The following is a 21,335-nucleotide window of genomic DNA, read 5'->3' on the forward strand; positions in this document are numbered from 1 at the left end:
GTATGTCATGGGGAATTTCCAAATAGGCAAAAAAATTTCCTGTTGACACCAAGATTCTAAAGATACTCTCGTTTGTGGATAATATTATGCCACTGTGTCCCTGATCCCTAGGGACTACTAGGTTTTACCATGAGATCTGTGGTCACTCAAAAGAAAACTGGTCTGGCCATCCATACTGGAAAAACCAAATGGATAAAGAACGCGTATTACCTAGATTTTGATCTGGAGCTGGACAGGCACTCCATTTAAGATCATCAATGTATCTATTTTGGTTAAACCCTGCAGATGGGTAACAAGCTATGGCCAAAAATGGATGGAGAGAAGACATCTTTCTAGACTGAATTTGGGAAACGGTGCTCTACATTCAATGAGTCCAAGCTGTTCCTTATGGCAAGAGCCATCTTTAATATTAATGCCCTTCTGGAGATGCTACCTAGAACAAATATTATAATATGGAGATCTTCAAAGAGGCATGAGCAGTTAACTCATTGTGCAACCTTCATCTCTTCACTGGATCCACAAGAATATCATGAATGGCATTGCTGAATGCTTTTTAAAAGCCAGGCAATCTTTATCAATAGCATTCTCCTCATCTATTTATCTAGTCTCTGTAACACAGGAAATTAATTTCATCTGGCATGACCTGTCCCAAGGAAGCCCTGATGGCTTTTGCAATCACTGGTTCCTTTTCTACATGGTAACTAGCCACCCTTTTGTCCATCCCTTCTATGTTCTAGAATTTTGAAAATGAGTTCAAACTTAGTTTTCAAAGTTCACTTTTGCCTCTTTTTCAGAAAATCAGGAAAACACTAGCCCTTTCCCAGCCCCATGGCACCTATTTATTTTTCCATATTGTTTCAAAGATCATAGATGGTACTTCATAATAGCTCTGTTCCTTCAGCACCATGGAAAGCAGCTTCACCAGGTATGGCCACCTGAAGTCACCAAAGGTGGCTGGATGCTCCCTTCCTATTTCCCTACTTTCTTGTGGGTGCAGGTCTCATCAGTTGTTCTTGCTCTGTTCTCTTCAGTGCAAGGATTATCCTTGGCAGAGGAAATATAAGCGTGATTAAGGGCTGAGGAGTTCCACCTTTTCTCTGTCATCTGTTTTTATCTTCCCACTGGGCCTCTCTCTTCTCTGAGCTTCCTCTTTTCCCTAATATGTCTAAAAAAGAAGCAAACATTTTTGTTGGCCCCGACCTTCCTTCTCAGCCTCAGCTCATTCATTCTAAGCTTTAGGTCTCTCAATACTATCCCCAGGAGATTATGCTGTGCTTTTGTATTCATCCTCTGTTCATGCTTGCTTCCATATTCTCTACATGTCACTGAAAAGTATAAACTGGCCATTAAGGGCCTTGTGATGCTTCTCAGACAGCCACTCGTGGCCCAGTGGATAGAGCACGGGGCTTGGAATCGGGAAGGCTCATCTTCATAAATTCAAATCTGGCCTCAGATACTAGCTGTGTGACCCTGGGCAAGTAACTTAATCCTGTTTGCCTCAGTTTCCTTATTTGTAAAATGAGCTAGAGAAGGGAATGGCAAATTGCTTCTGTATTTTGCCTAGAAACCCCCCCAAAATGGAGTCACAGTCAGATGTGACTGAACGACAAGATGCCTCTAAAGAGAAGTTGGTATTTTGAGAGAAGGTTACCCCTTCCTCCTTATCAGATTTATTTCTCTTTCATCCCCCTAAGATGATTTCTCCTATGAAATTTTGGGTCACAGGCTCCTCTCGAACTTTTCTCAGAGCCCTTTGAAATAATCTGTTTTCCCCAAACCTAGAGTTCACATCAGGCCATGCTTAGCTTTCTCTCCTCAATCAACAAATTTTAACACGGAGAGTCCACGTTCCCTCATGCTTCAGCAGCCTTCATGCTTGAGTTGAAATGACAAATATTCTGAAGCACAATGCAGAGATGCTTGGTGGGTGGACACAGACTGGAGCTTTGTGCCAACGATGGTTTGTAATCAAGTGGTATAAAGGATGTTACTGGGGACGTGGATGGAGGCCGTTCAGATAGCGAGAACCAACGGTGAGCCAAAATGCTAAGTAAGTGGGTATTCCCACCATACTAAGGGAGCTACAGAAAGGCAGCAAGGGCCTTGGTTAGGTCCTCCAGGGACAGCCATCAGAAGGGCCTAGATAATGATGGTGTAAGATGAGAGGGCACAGAGGTACTGAGCATGCACCAGAGGGTCTAAGCACCATGAATCTGTCTATTTATTTACATGGAATTTCCACAAAAGAATGTAAACCCCTCGAGGGCAGGGGCTGTTTTTGACTCTGAAGTGCTTAACACACTGCTAGGCACATAATAAACACTTATAAATCTTTGATGATTGACTGGATTATAAATGCTCGAATAAATGAATGTACTCCCTTTCTTTTCCCAGAGGAAAGTAGTTGAACAAAATAATTTATGCTAAGGGCCTGATGTGTGATCCCTCTGAGGAGCAGCTGGGTTTTAAGAGAAGGCTGCAAGGAAGAGACAATACTGAGTCCCCGGAAGGGGCCCTCCTTTCAGGACTGAGTCTGACTGTGGATCACATCTTTGTCTCTTAATTGTTCCCAATGAATGCTTGGGTAATCAACACAGAAGGTCATTATGGGCACATCCCTCACCCAGTTCTCTAAGAGGGGCTGAAGGTGAGAGGCAGTTCCACTGCAGGGAAGGGAAGAGAATAAGTATTTATTAAGTGCCAGGCACTAGGCTAAGTGATTTATGAATATCTTCTCATTGGTCCACTCAACAGCCCTGTGAGGTAGGTTCCCATTTTACAGCTGAAGAAACAGATAGACAGAGGAGAAGGAATTTGCCCAGGGTCACATAGCTAGTATTTGTCTGAGGTTGGATTTGAACTCAGGTCTGTCTTCCTGACTCTAAGCCCAGCTCATTATCTACTGCACCATATAATTGCCAGGTATCCCAGAAGGACTGATAACACAGGCTCAGTCAAGGTTCTCTGCTGACCCTAGAGATATGATGCCTGCTAGTCAATAACTCCAGTTGTAAGCCAGAGATGGAAGTGTGTGGCTGAGACCACATGGGCCAGAGGCTAAACTCCCTGGCCTGCTTGCCTTAAAGAGCTGGATCATACAGAATTGAGCTCACTTAAGGTGAATAGTAATTTCACAACATTTTCTTTTTTTGTCTAAGGAGGGGGAAATCCACAGACCAAAATAAATGAAGGGATGTCAGAGCTGGGAGAAGGACGTGGATCATTAGAGATCCCCAGCTCAGAAAGCTTCTCCGCTTCTGTGTTGCTTTCTGGATAAAATAGTAGTAACTCCAGAGCCTGGAACTCAAGGCCCTCTAGGACTCTAGTCTACCTTTCCAGACATTATTCCCTTTCACACTGTCGGTTCCAGCCAAACTGAACTAAGCTGTTCCCTAATCTCTCCTATTCTCTGTTCTAAAATTCTTTGGAACTTAAATAAGCTTTGATTGTGGCTACATGATGCATCCACGTGCACGAGCCCCCGGCGAGGGGCCTTTTCCACTCAGAAATTACTTTCATGTCTCAAAGGAAAGGGTCATCCCTCTTCCATCAGGTATTTGGCTCCGACTTCTTAAGAAAAATGAATTTAAGCTAAAAAATATTTCAGGGTGGTATGTGAGTGAGTGATTGGTCTCAGGTGGCAATTGCTTCACAAGGAAATGATTCTCCCTGACCTCCCTCTCCCCCCAACCTCCCCTCTCGGGGTGAACTCAGCTAGTAATATGTCTTCCCAATGCCCCTCTCCCCCAACGTACTGGTGCACGGCATCTCCAGTGGGTCTAGGTCGGCTCGGTAGTACCCGTTACGGCAGACACAGTTAGTGGCTCCTTCTGAAGTGGTCCGGCTATTAATGGGGCAGTGAGCACATCCTTCATCCCCCTGATTGGCCTTGAAGGTCCCAGAAGGGCAGCCTAGAGGAGAAAACACATGAGAGTCACCCAAAGAGAAAGGAATGAATGGAACAGGACTGATTGTGTGTGTGTATGTGTTTTGGGGAAACTCAAGAAATCTTAGGTGGAAAAACAAGTGATACAAGAATTATTATTCCCATTTCACAGAGGAAGAAACTGAGGCTCAGGGAGGAGAAGGTAATTGCCTAAGGTCCCATGGGGCAGACCTGGGACTCACATTAGAATGTAGACTCCTTTCAAATGGGGATGGTTTCATTCTTTGTCTTTATGTCCCCAATGCCTACCATGGATCATACATAGTAGGCTCTTAAGAAATGCCTATTGTTTGACTGTGATTCAGATTATCATGCTACATTTCCCCTTAGGGAGGTCCTGAAGGATAGTGGGAAGACTGTTGGATCAAGGCTCACAGACCTGAGTTCAAATCTCACCTCTGACCTTGGAAAAAATCCTGTTAACCCTTTTAGGGCCTCAGTTTCCTCATCTGTAAAACGAGGAGGTTAGATTAGACCTAGACAGCATCTGAAGTTCCCTCTAGCTTGAACTAGGATGACCCAGGTAGACACCTGAAGGTCTGTGAGAACTTTTTCTATACCCCATTCCATTATAAATTTGAAACATATGAAGGATGAAAAGCCTTAGATTGGGAAAGACTCTTAAGAACCATCTGGTTTAACCTTCTTATTTTATTATTTATAAACCTCCTTATTTATATTTATATAAATATTTATTAAATATTGCATTTACATAAATATTTATTTATTAAATTTTTACATTAGATAAATATTTATCCATTACATATTTACATTAGATAAATATTTACATTCACAGAAATATTTATTTATTGAAGATTTACATTGATAGAAACATTTATTTATTAAATATTTATATTTATATAAATATTTATTTATTAAATATTTCTAGTACATACAGATTTGCATTTCTATTTAACCTCCTTGTTTATGTGGGAGCTGAGGTCCAGAGAGGCTTGTTGATTTGCCTAAGATCACACAGATAATAGGAACTGGGCCAGGAGTGGAGTTTAGGGCCTCTAAATCCAAACAGTGGCCTTCCTGTTACTGTAGGGAATCCAGACTCTTGGTTTTATAAGAGCAAACTGAGGCTTACAAAGACTGTAGGGCCATAGAATAAGAACTGAAGAGACCTCTGGTGCCGTCTGGTAAAACTCTTTTATTTTGCAGATGGGGAAACTGAGACCTCTGGGGTTAAGTGACTTGGCCGACATAGCAGTGCCAGAGGTGGACTAGGAACTCGGGTCCTTGGACTCCAAACTCTTCCCCATTCCCCTTAAATCTTTATCCTTTTCTCCTTTTTCGGAATCTCTTTGACAGGGTCCAGCCCCAGCCTGCTTGTAGTCTTCAATAAAAGCCAATCCAGTCTTGGAAGAGATCAGCTTTGGTAGAATTCTTTTCTAAAAATGGATGGAGGAGGCTGGGGAGTTCTGCTCCCCTCCCTTTCTTCCCACCCCTCCACCCCTCCCCAGGAGCAGCTCCAGCAGCCCTAGCTTGGTCCTAAGGGCCCAGGTTCCCAAGGACTGCTGGGAAGCTCTCCAGCCCCAAAGATGGATGGATGTCCCCTCGGAGCTGGCCAGGCCAGGCTGTCCGCAACACCGGCCATGGACAGTAGAGGGTAGCATCTGAGTTGAAGGAAGCGTGCCATCTCTCCAGCTCCCCCAGAGCCCCCCAAAGCACTCCTAGGCGTGTGTGACACATGTTCTAGCAATCTCAATAAATAAACAGGAACCTCGAGTGCACAGGGGGGACTCCTTGCCTTTTCCAAACTCCACCCGCTGCCTCTCCCTTCAGGCAGCAGGCCTCTTTCTATTCCCAACTTCCCAGGCAGAAGCAACAGATTTGTTTTGGAGAAAGCTCTGCTGGTTCCCCATTCTGCCTTTTGCTTGAAACCCAGAAGATAACAACAACAACAGTAAAAATAGCTGACATTTATACAGTGCTGTAGGGTTTGCAAAGTGTGTTGTAGACGTGACTTCATTTGGTCCTCATGATGGGTTCTTTGCTGCTATGATCCCTATTTTACGGAGGAGGAAACTCAGACATAATAGCTCAGGTAGTAAGTGTCTGAGGCAAAATTTGAACCCAGATCTTCCTGACTCTCAGACAAGCTTTGTGGATTTGGAGCTGGAGGCGCCCTCAGAGCTCACTGGGTCAATACCGAGTCCCTCATTTAGCACAGATGAGTAAAATGATGCCCAGGAAGGGCATTGACTTGTTCAGGGTCACATGTGAGGAGGGACAGATTTGGATCCAGCTCTCCTAATTCCAAATGCAGTGTTCTTTCTAGTGCATTCCACTGTTTCTCTTCTCTTCTTTCTGCACATCTGCCTCAAGGCACCCCGGGCTGGCCCAGGCTGGGTTGGCGACTTCTGCTTCCTGGACTGCCTGAAGAAGCCAAGGTCTGGGAGTCAGACATCTTGTCCTGGCTCTGCCACTGGCTCACTGGGCACTGAGTCTGTGAACAAGTCTTTCCTCTCTCCCTGTCTCAGTTCCTTCATCTGTCTAGTGGGGATTACTTAGATCATCTGGGTATTATCGAGAACATTGAATAAAAGCTGGAAGATGCCACCGACATGACCTAGTTCCATCATTTCATTTAGCAGAAGCTAGGAAGATCGGGGCCCAGGGTGTGGCAGTGACCTGCCTGAGGTCACACAGTCAGTTAGCAACAGATCGGGTCTCCAGACTCCCAGGCCTGGGATATTTCTCATTTCTACTACACTCTGGGTCGTCTGACACACCACTGGAAGTGTGCCAAGCAGGGTGGCCTGGAGTTTGTAATAGAGATGAACAGGACACCAGGGAAAGGCCTTGACATTCCCCTCCACCACCCTGCAGCATTCACAGCCTTCCACCCAATGCTGATGCCTGAGAATGCTGGGGGGGCTTTATTCCTGTGGCTTAAAGAAGCCCCCCCCATTCCACTCAGTACCAACAATCTTTACCCTTGGAGCTCACATAGCACTTTGCAACTCGAATGTAGAAATAATAATAATTATAATAACTAACATTTATAGAGCACTTTCTTACAATGTACCACGCACTACACTATGAGTAATACTGGATATTATAATAGTTTTTCTTCATTGCTACTGCCATGGTTAGATTGGGCCAGGTCCACGTTGGCAGGGACCAGCAAAAACAGGACTCTGCATGCAGCAGGTGCTTAAAGTATGTTTGCTGAATAGAGTGAATGAATCTGTGAAAACACCAAGATCCCCGAGGAGGGTCACACCTGAAGCTACCATCAAGTACCTTTGCCACAGCTACATAGGAATAGCTGAAAAACTGGTCTGGACAGGGGGTAAGAGCCACGAAGAGACAAGTGGGCACTGAGAAACTGGGGGGGTGTACAGAGAGGGGGGAGGGCTGGGGGATCCTGGGGAAGGGAGAAAGTTGAAGAGGACTGGACACGAGGACCAAGGGGGCCACCTCTTCAGATTCTTTTTGAAGACCTGTTTTAGTTCCGAACATTGCGTGTTTTAAAATTCCATGTTCCAAGATACTTTCAGGATCTAACATTCTCTAGTCTAAGGTCCCTTCTAGCCTTGATGTTTTCGGTTCTAAGGCCCCTCCCAGATCTCACAATCTCTGCTCTAAGAGCCCTCCCAGCTCTGACATTCTGGGTTCTAAGAACCCTACCAGCTCTGACATCCTGTGTCGTAAGGCCCCTACCAGATCTCACAATCTCTGCTCTAAGAGCCCTCCCAGCTCTGACATTCTGGGTTCTAAGAACCCTACCAGCTCTGACATCCTGTGTCCAAGGCCCCTCCCAGATCTCACAATCTCTGCTCTAAGAGCCCTCCCAGCTCTGACATTATGGGTTCTAAGAACTCTACCAGCTCTGACATCCTGTGTCCTAAGGCCCCTCCCAGATCCCACAATCTCTGTTCTAAGGGCCCTCCCAGTTCTGACATTCTGGGTTCTAAACTCCCTCCCAGATCTGATATTCTATGTTCTAAGGCCCCTCCCAGATCTCACATTCTCTATTCTAAGGGCCCTCCCAGGCCTGACTTTTTGTATTTTAGGGCTTCTCCCAGCAATAATGTTTTCTGTTCTAAGGGCCCATCCATCTCTTATATTCTGTGTTGTAAGGCTCCTCCTTCCAGCCCTGACATTCTGTATTCTGAGTCTCTTCTTTCCAACTCTCACATTTTATATTGAAAAATCACTTCTGGGTCTGACCTTCTGTTTTCTAGCATTCTATATGCTAAGTTAAAGAAGGACCCCTTGTAATCTAACATTCTAGAACTCTGTGTGCTGTGGCAGATAAAGTTCTGGACTTGGAATTGAGAAGACCTGGATTTAGGTCCTGACTTTGCCATGGACTGTGTGACCAAGGGCAAGGCATTCCATCTTTCTGACCCTCCCTTTCCGCAATCTGTAAAATGTGTATAATTATGATGGCAGCTGTCTGGCACAGTAGATAGAGATCCAGGCCTGGAGTCAGGAAGACTCACCTTCCTGAGTTCAAATCCAGCCTCAGACACTTACTAGCTGTGTGATCCTGAGCAAGTCACTTCCCCCTGTTTGCCTCAGTTTCCTCATCTGTAAAATGGCAAACCTCCTGTATCTTTGCCTAGAAAACCCCAAATGGGGTGATGAAGAGTCAGACACGACTGAAATGACTGAACAACAACAATATGCCCACAGTACCAGCCTAGCAGCTGTGTTGTGAGAATGAGATAAGACACAAGTGATTTGCATGCTTTAAAGTGCCACGTCCACGTCAGGTGTGATCATTCTTCGAGCCCCTTTCCAGGTTCCTTCCTCTCATCAGGTTCTTTCCAATCACATTTTCTGCAGAGGCCCCTGTTGCCTGGGAATTAAAAACCCCAGAAATGCTTATCTCTGGTCACTCACTTATCTATGGTTGGATTTTGAAAAATGAGAGGGCTCTCTTTATTCTAAACATGATCCAGTCCCATCCTAATCTCCCTGCAGAGGCCAGCCAAGCTCTGGAGGAGCTGGGGTGCTGGACAGCTCAGAGGGGCAGCAGTGACAGCTGGTATTGACAGAGGCCTTTACAGCTCGCAAGCCCAGTTATCTCGCTGGGTCATCACAACCACCCTCGGAAGCACATGCTATAAGCCCCATTTTATAGATGAGGAAACTGAGGATGAGAGAGATTAAGCAACTTGGCTGGGGTCACAGGACTAGTGTCTGAGGCAGGTTTTGAACTCAGGTCTTCCTGACTCCAGGATGAGAGAGAGAGAGAGAGAGAGAGAGAGAGAGAGAGAGAGAGAGAGAGAGAGAGAGAGAGAGAGAGAGAGAGAGGGAGAGAGGGGGAGGGAGGGGGGGAGGGAGGGGAGAGAGAGAGAGAGAGAGAGAGAGAGAGAGGGAGCGAGCGCACCATTGGGCAAAGGGCCTGGATTTAGGAACCAGGGGACAAAGGTTTTAGCCTCAAGCTGCCATGAATTAAGTCAGTCACTCTGTAAAGTCACTTGTGCCTGCCAGGCTCAGTTTCCTCACCTGTAAAATGGAGGGACTAGTCCTGGCCTTGCCTCCCTCATAAAACTTCTTTGAAAATCCAGTGAGATGGATAATACGTCGTCTTTACAAAATGTAAGGAAGAGTAGGCTGTACAAGGTTAAATTCCAATCATTTACAGATAGTTCAGGTAAAGATGTTGTATATCTAGTCTGATATCCCTAAGCGACTGCTGGTTCCGTGCCAACTTGGGACATGAGCACACGCGCACACTCAAACGATGGTGGCGACAAGCAATGCCCCCCACCTTTCCACCCTCATCTGTTAGGCTCAGCATGTCTCTGCTCCAACTGCTTGTCTTCTTCCTAACCTAATATGCTTTGTACCCAGCTGCCTCTCGGCTTGCTTGTCCCTCCATCTGGAATGCCCAGCTTCCTCTCCAGGCTCCAAAGTCACCTCTTCCAGAAGCCACCCCTCATTAACCCTGCCCCACTCAGGGGCTTCCTCAGCAGGCCTATACTTGGACAGCCAGGCCATTTTGCTTTGGGTCTCCTGCTTCTGAAATTGAAATACAAAATGTTGTAGTCATAGAGACAGCAGGAAGATGCTGGATTGGGAGGGAGGAGGACCAGCGTTCAGATCCCTGCTGTGTGGCTTTAGGTAACTCACTGCATCTCTCTGAGACTCAGTTTACTCTCCTGTAAAATGAAAGAGTTGAATCAGATGACCTCTAAAGTCTCTCCTAGCTCTAAATCTGTGGTCCAGAGCTTGACCTTAGAACACAGGATGTCAGAGGTGGAAGGAGCCTAAGAGATCATTTAAGCATTCTGATTTTTTAGGGGAAGAAAATGAGAAGTGACTTACCCAAGGTAATACAGAAAATGAATGCCAAAGTGAGCAGTAGAAATCAGGACATAATTCCCATTATTTTTGCCGAGGATCATCCCAGTTCTGACATTCTCTGACCTGAGATTCCTTTCAAGGATGACATTCTATATTCCAAGATTTTTCTCAGCTCTGGCATTCTGTGTCCTAATAGAATGAGAGGAGAGGGTTCCCCTTTTTCTAAAGAAGATCCCAGCTCTCATCCCACAGCCTGTCACTCCAGAGGTCAACCAAGCTCCAGAGGGTTGGGGATACCTTACAGCCCAATGCTGTCTGGAAGAAACAGTTCATATGGTTCTATGTTTTAAGATTCCTCCCAGCTCTGACATTCTGGGTTCTAAGGCTCTTCCCAGTTCTGACATTTCATGTTCTAAGGTTCCTCCAAGCTCTGACATTATCTGTTTTAAGGGCCCTCCCAGTTGTGATATTCTATGTTCCAAGGACCCTCTCAACTCTGAAATTCTCTGTTCTAAGGTTCCTCCTAGCTCTAACTCTCTGAGTTATGACTGCATGCAATTCCATAAGTAGGTTTCTATTCCTGAAGATGTGCCAACACTCCTTCAGGTCACTGATAATCCAGGGCTATTTCTCCACTTTAAAGATTCTTCCTTTCTTACTCCCCATCCCCCCATCCTGGCAGGCAAGTAAATCCTGTGGAACTTTCTCTCTCTCTGACCAGCTCTGACCCAGCTGACTCAGCAAAGCGTCTAGCCTCTTGTTGGCAGGAGGATCTCAGAAGGGACGTGGTCACCTTAGAGGATCTCCAAATGCCTCTTCTGTCCAGTTGGCTTAGCTCTTCACAGACAGGGCCACTCCCAAAGGGCGAGGTCTCCCCCGATGGAAAGTGGGCACACATGGACTCCATTACCCCTCTGAGGAGAGGTCATTCCCTCCATCTCACCCACCCAACCCTGTCTGGGCTTCACATTCCTTCTCCACATTCCTGGACTGGGCTGGGGGTGAGAATGACCCTCCTGAGAAGAAGCCACAGTTCTTCTTTGAGGAGATGGGTCCTCACGGTCAGGACTGGGCTGCATATCCAGACAAAATTAGGTTATGGTGAACGCCCTGGGTTCTAGGTTTGAATCATAGCCATTGTACCATACAGCTCTTGTATCTCTCCGTTCCCTTCTCTCTGCTCCAAATCCTTGCCCCTGGTTCAGGGTCGCAGCCTTCTCTTTACCTCTTTCCTAGACTATTTGGCTAGTCTCCTCATTGGCCTCCCTCTTTCTCTTCTCCAATCCATCTTCCAGGTTTGACCATGTTGCTCCTTGGCTTCAAGAGTTCCATGGCCCCACTATTGCTTCTAGAATTAAATACAAAACTCCTCAACATTCGAAGCCCCTCAACACGTGGCTCCCACTGCCACGGCATTTAGATCACGAAATCCTCCCCTTCACGCACTCACCAGACCAGTCAAAGCTGCCTGGCTGCTGTTCCTCTTCTAGGGTACCCCAGGCACCATCTTCATTCCTCTGCATAGTCTGCTCCCCATGCCTGGAATGTTCTTCCTTCTCACTCTTCCTCCTCATAGAATCCTGAACAGGGTTTTCTTCCAAAGCTCAGCACAGATGTTACCTCCTACCTGAGGCCTGGCATTTAAGCCTGCTACAATCTCGATCCCACCTATTTTTCTAGACTTAGTATGTACCACCTATTGGGAGTTTCCAAAGCTGGGATTCTACCACCAGTCCTGTTACTTATGCGCAATTTATTGCTTCCTCATTCTCACTTCTCCGAATTCTTGGCGCCCCAAAGGGCTCAGATCCAGGGCCACATACTCTCTGAAGCCTCTCCAGGTGGCATGCTCTCTCCTGGAACTAACTTATCTGGATTCATGTCACAAAGCATTTATTAAGCACTTACTATATACATGTATATATATATGCTGCATCTTCCCCAATAGAACCCGAGCTCCTTGAGGGTAAATACTATTCTGGGTCTTTTATTTTATCCTCTGTATTAGCACGGTGCCCCTTACACACAGTAGGAACTTTATAAGTATTCATTGAACCGAATGGAGTTGGATCATAGGAACTGACATTGTCTTACCACCTAACAAATTTGTATGTGTGTGGGGGGGCAGAGTAGAGCAGGTCTTTTTTCTCCATTTAACAGAGAAGAAAGCTGAAGTTCAGAGAGGGGTAAGTGCTGGACAAGACGCTCTTTGGGGTTCCTTATAGTTCTAAGATTCTGGGACTTGCCCATGATGACATAGAGGTAGCGCCAAGACTTGGAAGGAAGAGGCATGGAGGAAAGGGCTTCTGATCATGAGTGAGGGGACCTGGGCTCTGTTACTCCCTGTCTGTGTGATTTGGGGTACTCAACAGCCCTGGGGCCCCAGTTCCATTCTTCATAAAGTGAGGAGACTTCTAAGGTTTCCTTCATCTCTAAATCTTTGATCTTCTGGCTTGAATTCAGAACTTCAGTGATTGCTTAGAGCCAAGGGACTGTCTCTATGAGTCTTTGCCTTGGGTGGGATACTCCAAAGCCAGAGACCAGGCGATCCCCATGGGCTGAGGCACAGTTCCAGTAGTTAAGGAAGCAGCTATGGTGTCCAAGTACCTTTGACTTGAAATCTGGAGGCCTGGATTCCAGGTCCTGCTCCATTATTTACTATGTGACCCTGGACAACTCACTTGCCTTTAGCTGTATGACCTAGGGCAAGTCACGTACCTTCTGTGGACCTCAGTCTCCTAATGGGTGGAGTTTTCTAGGTGCTGTCCAAAGGCTCTTCCAGATCCAAATCCTCTAATCCCTAATTGAAATCCCTTTGGCTGGTATTCTAGCCAATTTCCTCTCATTCTATCTGCACGCACAGAGAAGAGCAGCTGTTGCATTTTCCATGTAATACCCCATCAGAGACCCGAAGACAATGCCTTCCCTCACCTCTTCAGCCCCTGAGAACTCCTCCTTCTCTGTCATCTCTAATGCTTCTGGCTCATGCCAAGGAATTCTGCACATCATTATAGGATGGGTTTCCTCTGGGTTAGCCTAGTGTAATGGGAATGCAAATTTGGAAGATCTTCCCTGCCCCTAGGCTAAAGTGCACCTGAAACCTGGGGTGGGAGGCTTGTTTTTCAGTAGATACTTCTTGATTGGCCAGTGAGTCAATAAGGTTGTTACATTCTCTGAGCCAGGAGAAGGCTATATAAGCCCTGATGTGTAGCTTTGTTTTGAGACTCACTTTGAGAAGTGTTCTGTGATTTGATCTGAATTCTGGGAAGCCGTTGTTGAGAGTCCCCCGGCTTTGAAAAACCCAGAATGTGGAAACCCAGATGTTGACTGGGTATGGATGTAATGGTTGGACAGTTTGGAAATCTGTCTACTTGATGTTTCTGTCTTGATAATTATGCCTGTATACTTTGAGGTTCAGGGTGCTGACCTTTTCTCCTGAACAAGGTAAACGATATATGTCTGACTGATTAAAGTAAGCTTGTTAACCCATTTTGAGTTGCTTTCCTTTAACAAAGCAGATCCAAGAACCTGTATGGGCAGCAAACCCTGAGGACGCGCTTGGGGTGCTTGCTGTTACACCTAGCCTTTGAGAGTCAGGAGAGGCCTTATTCCTCCTGGTTTAGCATGTGATGATGGTAAATTCACTGTGGAGAGTGGGGAAGGGTCTAGACTTCAGAGTCCCAGAATGAAGAATGAGGTCCACTGAATGAAGATGGCACCCTCAAGGTCACTCTGCTCAGCTCCCCACCCAGAGCAGTCAGAAGATAGAGGTTTAACTCACAGAATCCTGAAGCTGGGAGGGACTTCAGGGGCTATCTAGTCCAATTCATTTTTGTGGTTGTTCATCTGTTTCCATCAGGTCTGACTTTCCCCACTTGAGGTTTCCTTGGCAGAGATACTAGAGGGGTTTGCCATTTCCTTCTCCAACTCATTTGACAGATGAGGAAACTGAGGCAGGCAGGATGGAATGAAACGCCCAGGGTCACGCAGCTGGTAAGCATCTGAGTTTGGATTTGAACTCAAGAAGAGGAGGCTTCCTGGTTTCCAATCACTGAGCTACTCATAGCACCCTAGATAAGCACTCATCCAGCCTTTCCTTGAAGACCTCCAGGGAGGGGGATCTGCCACTTCCCAAAGCACTTTGAGATCATTGGGAAACTTTCCCTTACTTAAAGAAGTTTTCTACACATCTCTTACACATCTAGTTCTTCCCTCTGGGGCCAATCAGAATTGGTCCAATGGCTCCTCCATAGGGCAACCCTTCAGTTACGGAGGATGGATCTCACGTCTCCCCTGTCTCCAAGCTCAACATCCTTCCTTCGTCCAGCTACTATTATGGAACTCAAGGCTTTTTACCAAACTGACTGTTCTCTGGATCCATGTTCCTTCTAAAATGTGTTCCACCCAAATACCGCAGCTATATGCTGATCATTGGGACCACCACCTCCCTCACTGTGGATGTGGCGCCATTTTGAAGGAAGCCTAGAACAGTGATAGTTGTTCAGGCACCATGTTACACCTCTGTCACTGAATAGAAGCACCCTGAGGACAAGACCTGCTTCACTTTTGTCCTCCTATACCCAGTGCCTGGCACTTAATAAATGACTGTTGATTACTGATTGATTAAAAGCTGTGTGACCAGGAACAGATCAATGCCTCAATTTCCTCTTTGGTAAAATGGAAATGATATAATCACTACAGACCCCAAAGGATAGTTGTGAGGACTATATAAATTCATAGGATCAGAGATTCAGAGGGATTTCAGCGGCCATGGAATCCAATTCACTCATATTACACATTAGGGAATTGAGGCCTGGAGAAGTTTTTAGATTCTTGGATCTAGAGCTGGAAGGGACCCCTGAGGTCATGTAGCCCATCAAAAATAACTTTAAGGTTCACAAAGTACTTTGCCATAGATTATTTAGTTTGGTCCTCACATCAGTCTCCTGGGGTAGTTACTATTATTAGGCCCATTTTACAGATGAAGAAATTGAGGGTCACACAGCTAGGAAAGGCCTGAGGGAGGTCTGAACTCAGGTCTTCCTGACTCTGAATCTAATACTATATCACCCAGCTGCCTAGAAGTATAAGGCATCTTTTAGCTAGGATCCCACGGAATGCTACAGGGGAAATAAATCCAGGATTTGGGGGTGATGGTCAAGATTGAAATTCTAGAGATACAATGGGAAATAATTCCAGTGAGGAGGAAAAAATGTTTTTTTAAGAGATCTATCTCTGTGTATGCACTGGGATTTTGAAAAGGAGGGTACAGGAGATAGAAGCAAGGCCAGGTGACCCAGGATGAACAGCAGAGGATAACACAGTCTTGAGAAAGTTGTACTGAAACTCAGGAAGAACTAAGATTAGTAAGGGAAGTGAAGGACTAAAAAAAACAAACAACCAAACAAACCATATTTGAAGGAAAGGGAAAGTCAAAGAACAGATAGGGGACCTTTACTTGGGGAAGATGGAATGATGATAAGTGAGAACAGAGAGAAAGCAAAGGGACTCACATCCCAGCTTTCTCTACCAAGGAAAACAGCTGGAAAAACAAAAATGGGTCTCAGGGAGTTGATACCCAAGATCAGTAAGAAAATAGTAGCAGTCTGACTCATTGCCCTTGATAGATTTACATCCCCTGGCCCAGATGAGCTACATCCTCAGAGTGGCCATGCAAGGTACAGCTGAGCTCAAGTCAATAAACATTTATTAAGCACCTACTGGGTACCAGGCCCTGTGCTATCCTGGGGACAAAAGCAAAGGCAAAACCAATGCCAAGCCAAGCCCAGCCTGCTCTCTGCTTCTCCAGAAGCTCACAGGATTAATGGGGGAGAATGGGAAGACCTGGGGATGTGGAGCTGGGGGGAACAGGAGAGGACAGCTTGTCATGGGGAAGAAGGATTACATTTGCTCTCTTCTGCATCAGGTGGCAGGACCAGGAACTACGAGGGAAAATTGTTAGGAAAAACCTTACCAACAATTAGAGACATTGAAAATGGAGGTGAGCTGGCTGCCCTGGGGGCCAGGGGTTCCCCATCATCAGAGTTCTCCTAGGAAAGGATAGATGACCATGTATTGGGCATGTTATAGAGGGTTCTCTCATTTAGGTATGGTATAGGTTGTGTTGGGGCTACCGAGGTACTTTCTGATTTGGAGACTCTCTAATTATGTGAATCACAGCCAGAGGAGGCCCTTAGAACAGGGAATGTTAGAACACAGAGCATCAGGGCTCGGAGGGCCCTTAGAACCCAGAATGTCAGAGCTGGGAGGGCCCTTAGAACACAGGATGTCAGAACTGGGAAGGCCCTTAGAACACAGAATGTCAGTTAGGAGGATCCTCAGACCCAAGGATGTCAGGATTGTAGGCTTATCAAATTTTGATCTAGAAGGGGTTTTAAAGAACATCTAGGCCCTTATTTAACAGAAGCCTGAGGCCCAGATAAGGGAAATGATTTGCCCAAGATCACACAATGAGTGAGTAAATAACAATGCCTGGCCTCTTCATCTCAGGCAGAGGGAGTTGAAAATTACACTGAGACAATAAAGGTTAATGGGACCCTAAGGAGACCTGTTCTTTCTCTCTGTCTTAGTCTGGAGATTTAAAGAGAAAGCCTTCCCAGATCCCTGTGTGTTTAAGCACTTTGGGGGGAGCGGAGAAGACAAGTTCCCCAGGTGCCAATTAGAGACCCCAGGATGTCCATCTCCACTGGAACCCTGAATGCTCCATCCTAATCCAGATTTCACACTGTCAATTATCACCTAAGACTTTAGTGCCTGGAGCTCCAGGGGTGAGCAGGGCTCAAAGTGGTCCTGGCCATCCCCTCTCACCCTGGCCTTGTGCCTTATCCTCACCTTGGTGGCTTTTGGCCAAAGGCTCTTTTTATGGTGCTTGCCTGGGGAAGGGATATAATTCTATTTCAAAATAATTTCTGTCCTCACTGTCATGCTTAGGTTGTTTGTTTGTTTGTTTTCGGGGATGGGGGAGTGCACTTCACTCGCTGAACCTTCTTGAGGCATGATCTTCCATACTTGTAGCATCTTAGTAACGTGTGCCTTGAGAGAGCTGAGCATGGGTCTCACTTTGGAGGTAAGAGGTACAAGGTTTTAGATCCAACTCTGCTTCTAATCCATTGTGTGAATGAATGAATGAAGGAAACAACATTTCTTAAGAGCTTATTATGTGCTAGATACAGGAGATGCAGATACAAAAGTGAAGACTGTCCTAGCCCTGAAGGAGATGACACATGGCCAGTGATGGGCACAGTGAACCATTAAGAATTCCTCCATCCATCAGGTTAGAGATCCATCTAATCATATTATCAAACACCTTTCTCCATCTTCTCCATAAGAACATGAGAGTTTACTAAAAAGCTTTGCTAAAATCCAAGTAATCTACACCCATAGCCTCCCCTTATCTACCTAGGTCAATGTCAAAAAGGAAAATGAGGTTGGTCTGTCTTAGAGGAAGCCATGGTGACTTTCTGTGATTGTTGCCTCCTTTTCTAGACTTTCCCTAACCTTCTCTTTAATGTTCTGGTCTAGAACATTCTCAAGATTGAAGAAGTCAAGCTCACTGGTCTCTAGTTTGCAGATTCTATTCTTCTCCCTTTTTTAAAAATCAGATCATCTGACCTCCAAACTTGTGGTATCTCCCTTGTTTTCTGTGATCTTTCAAATCTTTTCAATATTTACTTTTATACAATATTCCAAATTTTTTCTTCCTCCTTCCCTCTCCATCTCCCTCCCCAAAATGGCAAGCAATCTGACATAGGCTATACATGTATAATCATATTAATTAGTCATGTTGTGAAAGAAGAATTAGAACAAAAGGGAAAAAAATATGAGAAAGAAAAACACAACAAAAAAAAGAAAATATTAAGTTTTGATCTGTATTTGGACTCCAAAGTTCTCTTCTGGATGTGGATAGCATTTTCCACTGTGAGACTTTTGGAGTTGTCTTAGATTATTGTATTGCTGAGAAGAGTTAAGTCTATCAAAACTGGTCATTGCACAATGTTCAGCAATCACTTCTTTTAGTAAATGAGGATGGAATTCATTTGGGCCGGACAACTGGAATTCAAGGACAGCTTTCTCTGGATATCTTGTATTTGTCCTAGACATTTAATTCCCATTAGTCTTTTTGGGAAAAGCAGGAGACTTAGTTTCAGCAGCTGTAATTTCAGCTGATTTGAGCCCTGCCTTTAAGGCTTACACTTCCACCAGTTAAAATGCAAATGTCCCTAGGAGAGTCAAAAGTGATAACTTCATCAGTCAATTACATCACAGTGTAAAGGATTTTATCAGGGTCATTCCTGGGAGGCGAACCATTTCATCACTGGATGACCCTGAGTCTTAGAAAATGCTTTCTTAGATTATTCTAAAATTAGCTCCTTGGTGACTTTGTTTCTAGTTCTGCCCTTCACATGGAATACATCTGACCCCTCTTTTCCACGATAGTCCATTTACTTAACAATATTTGCTTATTTTTTCCTTAATAATAGTAACTACTAGGATTTATATGACTCTAAGGTTTGCAAAGTGTTTTACATGTATTCCATTTGACCCCTGTAACAAACTTGTGAGATAGGTGCCTTTATCATTCCCATTTTACAGATGAAGAAACAGGCAGGAGTAACTTGGCTCACACAGATAGTAAGTGGATAAGGCAGGATTCAAATTCGATTCCAAGTCCCATTCTCTATCCATTCCATCACCAACTGCCATATATTTGAACCTAGCATGCACATTCCTGCCCAACCCTTCAATTCTTCAGGCTGAACATCTCCAGTGTCTTTCTCTGATCCTTTCTTCACCATATCACAGAAAGGGGCTTTTAAAACCTTAATGCCGGCAAGGCACGTAATCTCTGTTTGCCTCAGTTTCCTCATACATAAAATAGGGTTAATCTACCTCACAGGATTGCTGTCAGGATCAAATGAGAAAATACTCTCGAAGTACTTTACAATGCTTAAAGCAATATGCAAATGCTAGCTATTATTGTGATTCAGAGACTATCCGAAAAGTTATAATAGCTCTGTTATTAATAAATAAAAGCTGGGGATAGTTGGCAAAACAAAATAAAAGCCACCTGGATCCTTCTGGTTGCTTTCCTGTGAATACACTTACATTCTCCCAGATCCTTAAACTGGGGTGCCTAGAACTTAGCTGTGTGCATCTTTATCTCTCCAGTAGAATGTAAGCTCCCTAAGGGCAGGCAGGGGCTGTTATTATGTTTGTTTGTAGCCCTAGGATCCTGCAGATACTTAATATATATATGTTTGTTGAATTGAATTGAACTGGACATGGTATTCCAACTGGCCAGAGATGCATGGAACGCCTTCTGGACACTAGACTTCTAGCCTTGGGTGGGGCCTGCCTTTATGACAATGTGGTATTTGCACTGCTGTCTATGTTCCCTGGGGCTCATCCAGCCCTTTCCATTTCTTTCCCTTCTCCATACCCCTGGCAGAGAGTGAGCTGCCCAGGCCTAGTTAGGCCTCAAAGTCTCAAAGCTTCTTTTCCAGGAGGAGCCCAAGTGTGGTTCTGTGGAACCCAGCTTTGAGTCAGAAAACCCGGGCTTAAACCCTGGCTGGGCCTTATGTGGTCACCCACCTCCATTCAGCCATCAGAGAGATCTTCCTAAGGCCCAAGCCTGACTATGTCACCCTTCTGCCCAATCAGTTCTAAAGTTAAATAGAAACTCCTCTGTTTGGCTTCAAAAGCCCTTCCCCAACCTAGTCCTTCCCCACCTTTTCAGTCTTTAAGTTCCTCCTGTGGTCTGGTGCCACTGGCCCCTTTGGGGCTCCTTGTACCAAATGCTTCAATGCCTTCTTTCTCCCTCTGTCTTGGCCTCCTGGCTTCCATCAGGCATCAGCTAAAATCCCTCCTTCTGAAAGAAGGTTCTGGTTGTGATTCCCCCTCAATGTTTGTGCCTTCCCTCTAAGAAGATCTCCAATTTATGCTGACTACAACTTCAGATGTATGCAGTTGTTTGCCTGTTGGGTTCCTTCATTAAACTGAGAGTTCCTTTAGGGCAGGGACAGATTTTTGCCTTTATTTATGTCCCAGCATTTAGCGCAGTTCCTGACATATTTTTGTTGTTTTCCAGTCATATATGACTCTCTGTGACCCCATTTGGGGTTTTCTTGGAAGAGATATGGGAGTGGTTCACCATTTTCTTCTCTAGCTCATTTTACAGATGAGGAAATCAAGGCAAACAGAATTAAGTGACTTGGCCAGGGTCATACAGGCTGAATTTGAACTCAGGTCTTCCTAACTCTAGGCTGGGAGTCACCTAGCTGCCCAATTCCCAGCTTGTTGACTAAATGATTGTTAGGTGAGTCACTGAACTTCTCAGGGCCTCAGTTTCCTCTATTATAAAATGAAAGAGTTGGACTAGATAACCTCTGAGGTCCCTTCCAATCTTAAAATCTGTGATCCATTTTCTCTAAGATTTTTCTATTTTCCACAAGACAGTCTTATGTGGGGTCCTGACTTGGTTGCCATATTCTCACTGGCCCTGTAAGCCTCTAAGGCTGACCACAGATTTAGAGCTGGAATAATCTTAGAGGCCTCCCTCACTTACAGATGGTGAATCTTAGAGAAGTTAAATGATTGATCCCAAATCTACCCTTCCCCCCCACTGCTCCATGATGTCTCTCTTCCATGCTTTCACTTAGTCAATCAATAAGCATTTAGTAAGAGCCTGCTAGGTGCCAGGAGCTGAGCTATAAAGAACGGCAAAAGACAGTCTCTGCCCTGGAGAAACTCCTACTTGAAACATTCAGAAACAAGTTACAGACAGGAGAAATTGGAGAAAATGAAGAGAGAGAAGGCCCTAGAATTAAGGGGAGCTGGGAAAAGCTTCCTGTAGGCAATGAGATTTCAGCTGGGACTTGATGGAGGCCAGGGGAGCCAGGCATCAGAGGTGAAGAGGGAGATCATTCCAGGCATGGAAGACAGTGCCTATTACTAGCCCCTCCGGGAAGCAAGCCAGGGCTCGATCTTCTCACACACCTGCAAACAATTACTGGGGTGGAGGAAACTCCTTCCTGCCTCCCTCCTTCCCTCCTCAGGCTCTGCCCAGTGGATCTACCCCAGCCTGTAGTCTTCTGGC

General features: G+C 45.3%; 1 protein-coding gene across 2 annotated transcripts in view; it reads right to left on the reverse strand.

Annotated features, from left to right (window-relative positions):
* The window catches only part of EPHB2 (EPH receptor B2), a 257,539-nt gene that overhangs the window by 60,957 nt on the left and 175,247 nt on the right, over positions 1-21,335 (reverse strand). For both annotated transcript variants that reach the window (XM_069078481.1, XM_069078482.1), the window contains exon 4: positions 3,756-3,911. In XM_069078481.1, the coding sequence (XP_068934582.1) occupies positions 3,756-3,911 (156 nt within the window). The remainder of the gene's footprint in view (positions 1-3,755; positions 3,912-21,335) is intronic.

The sequence above is a fragment of the Petaurus breviceps genome, unplaced genomic scaffold, assembly GCF_028583685.1.
Source record: "Petaurus breviceps papuanus isolate PSGF00001 unplaced genomic scaffold, PetGlider_PUasm1.0 91041, whole genome shotgun sequence".
In the NCBI taxonomy this organism is placed as follows: Eukaryota; Metazoa; Chordata; class Mammalia; order Diprotodontia; family Petauridae; genus Petaurus; species Petaurus breviceps.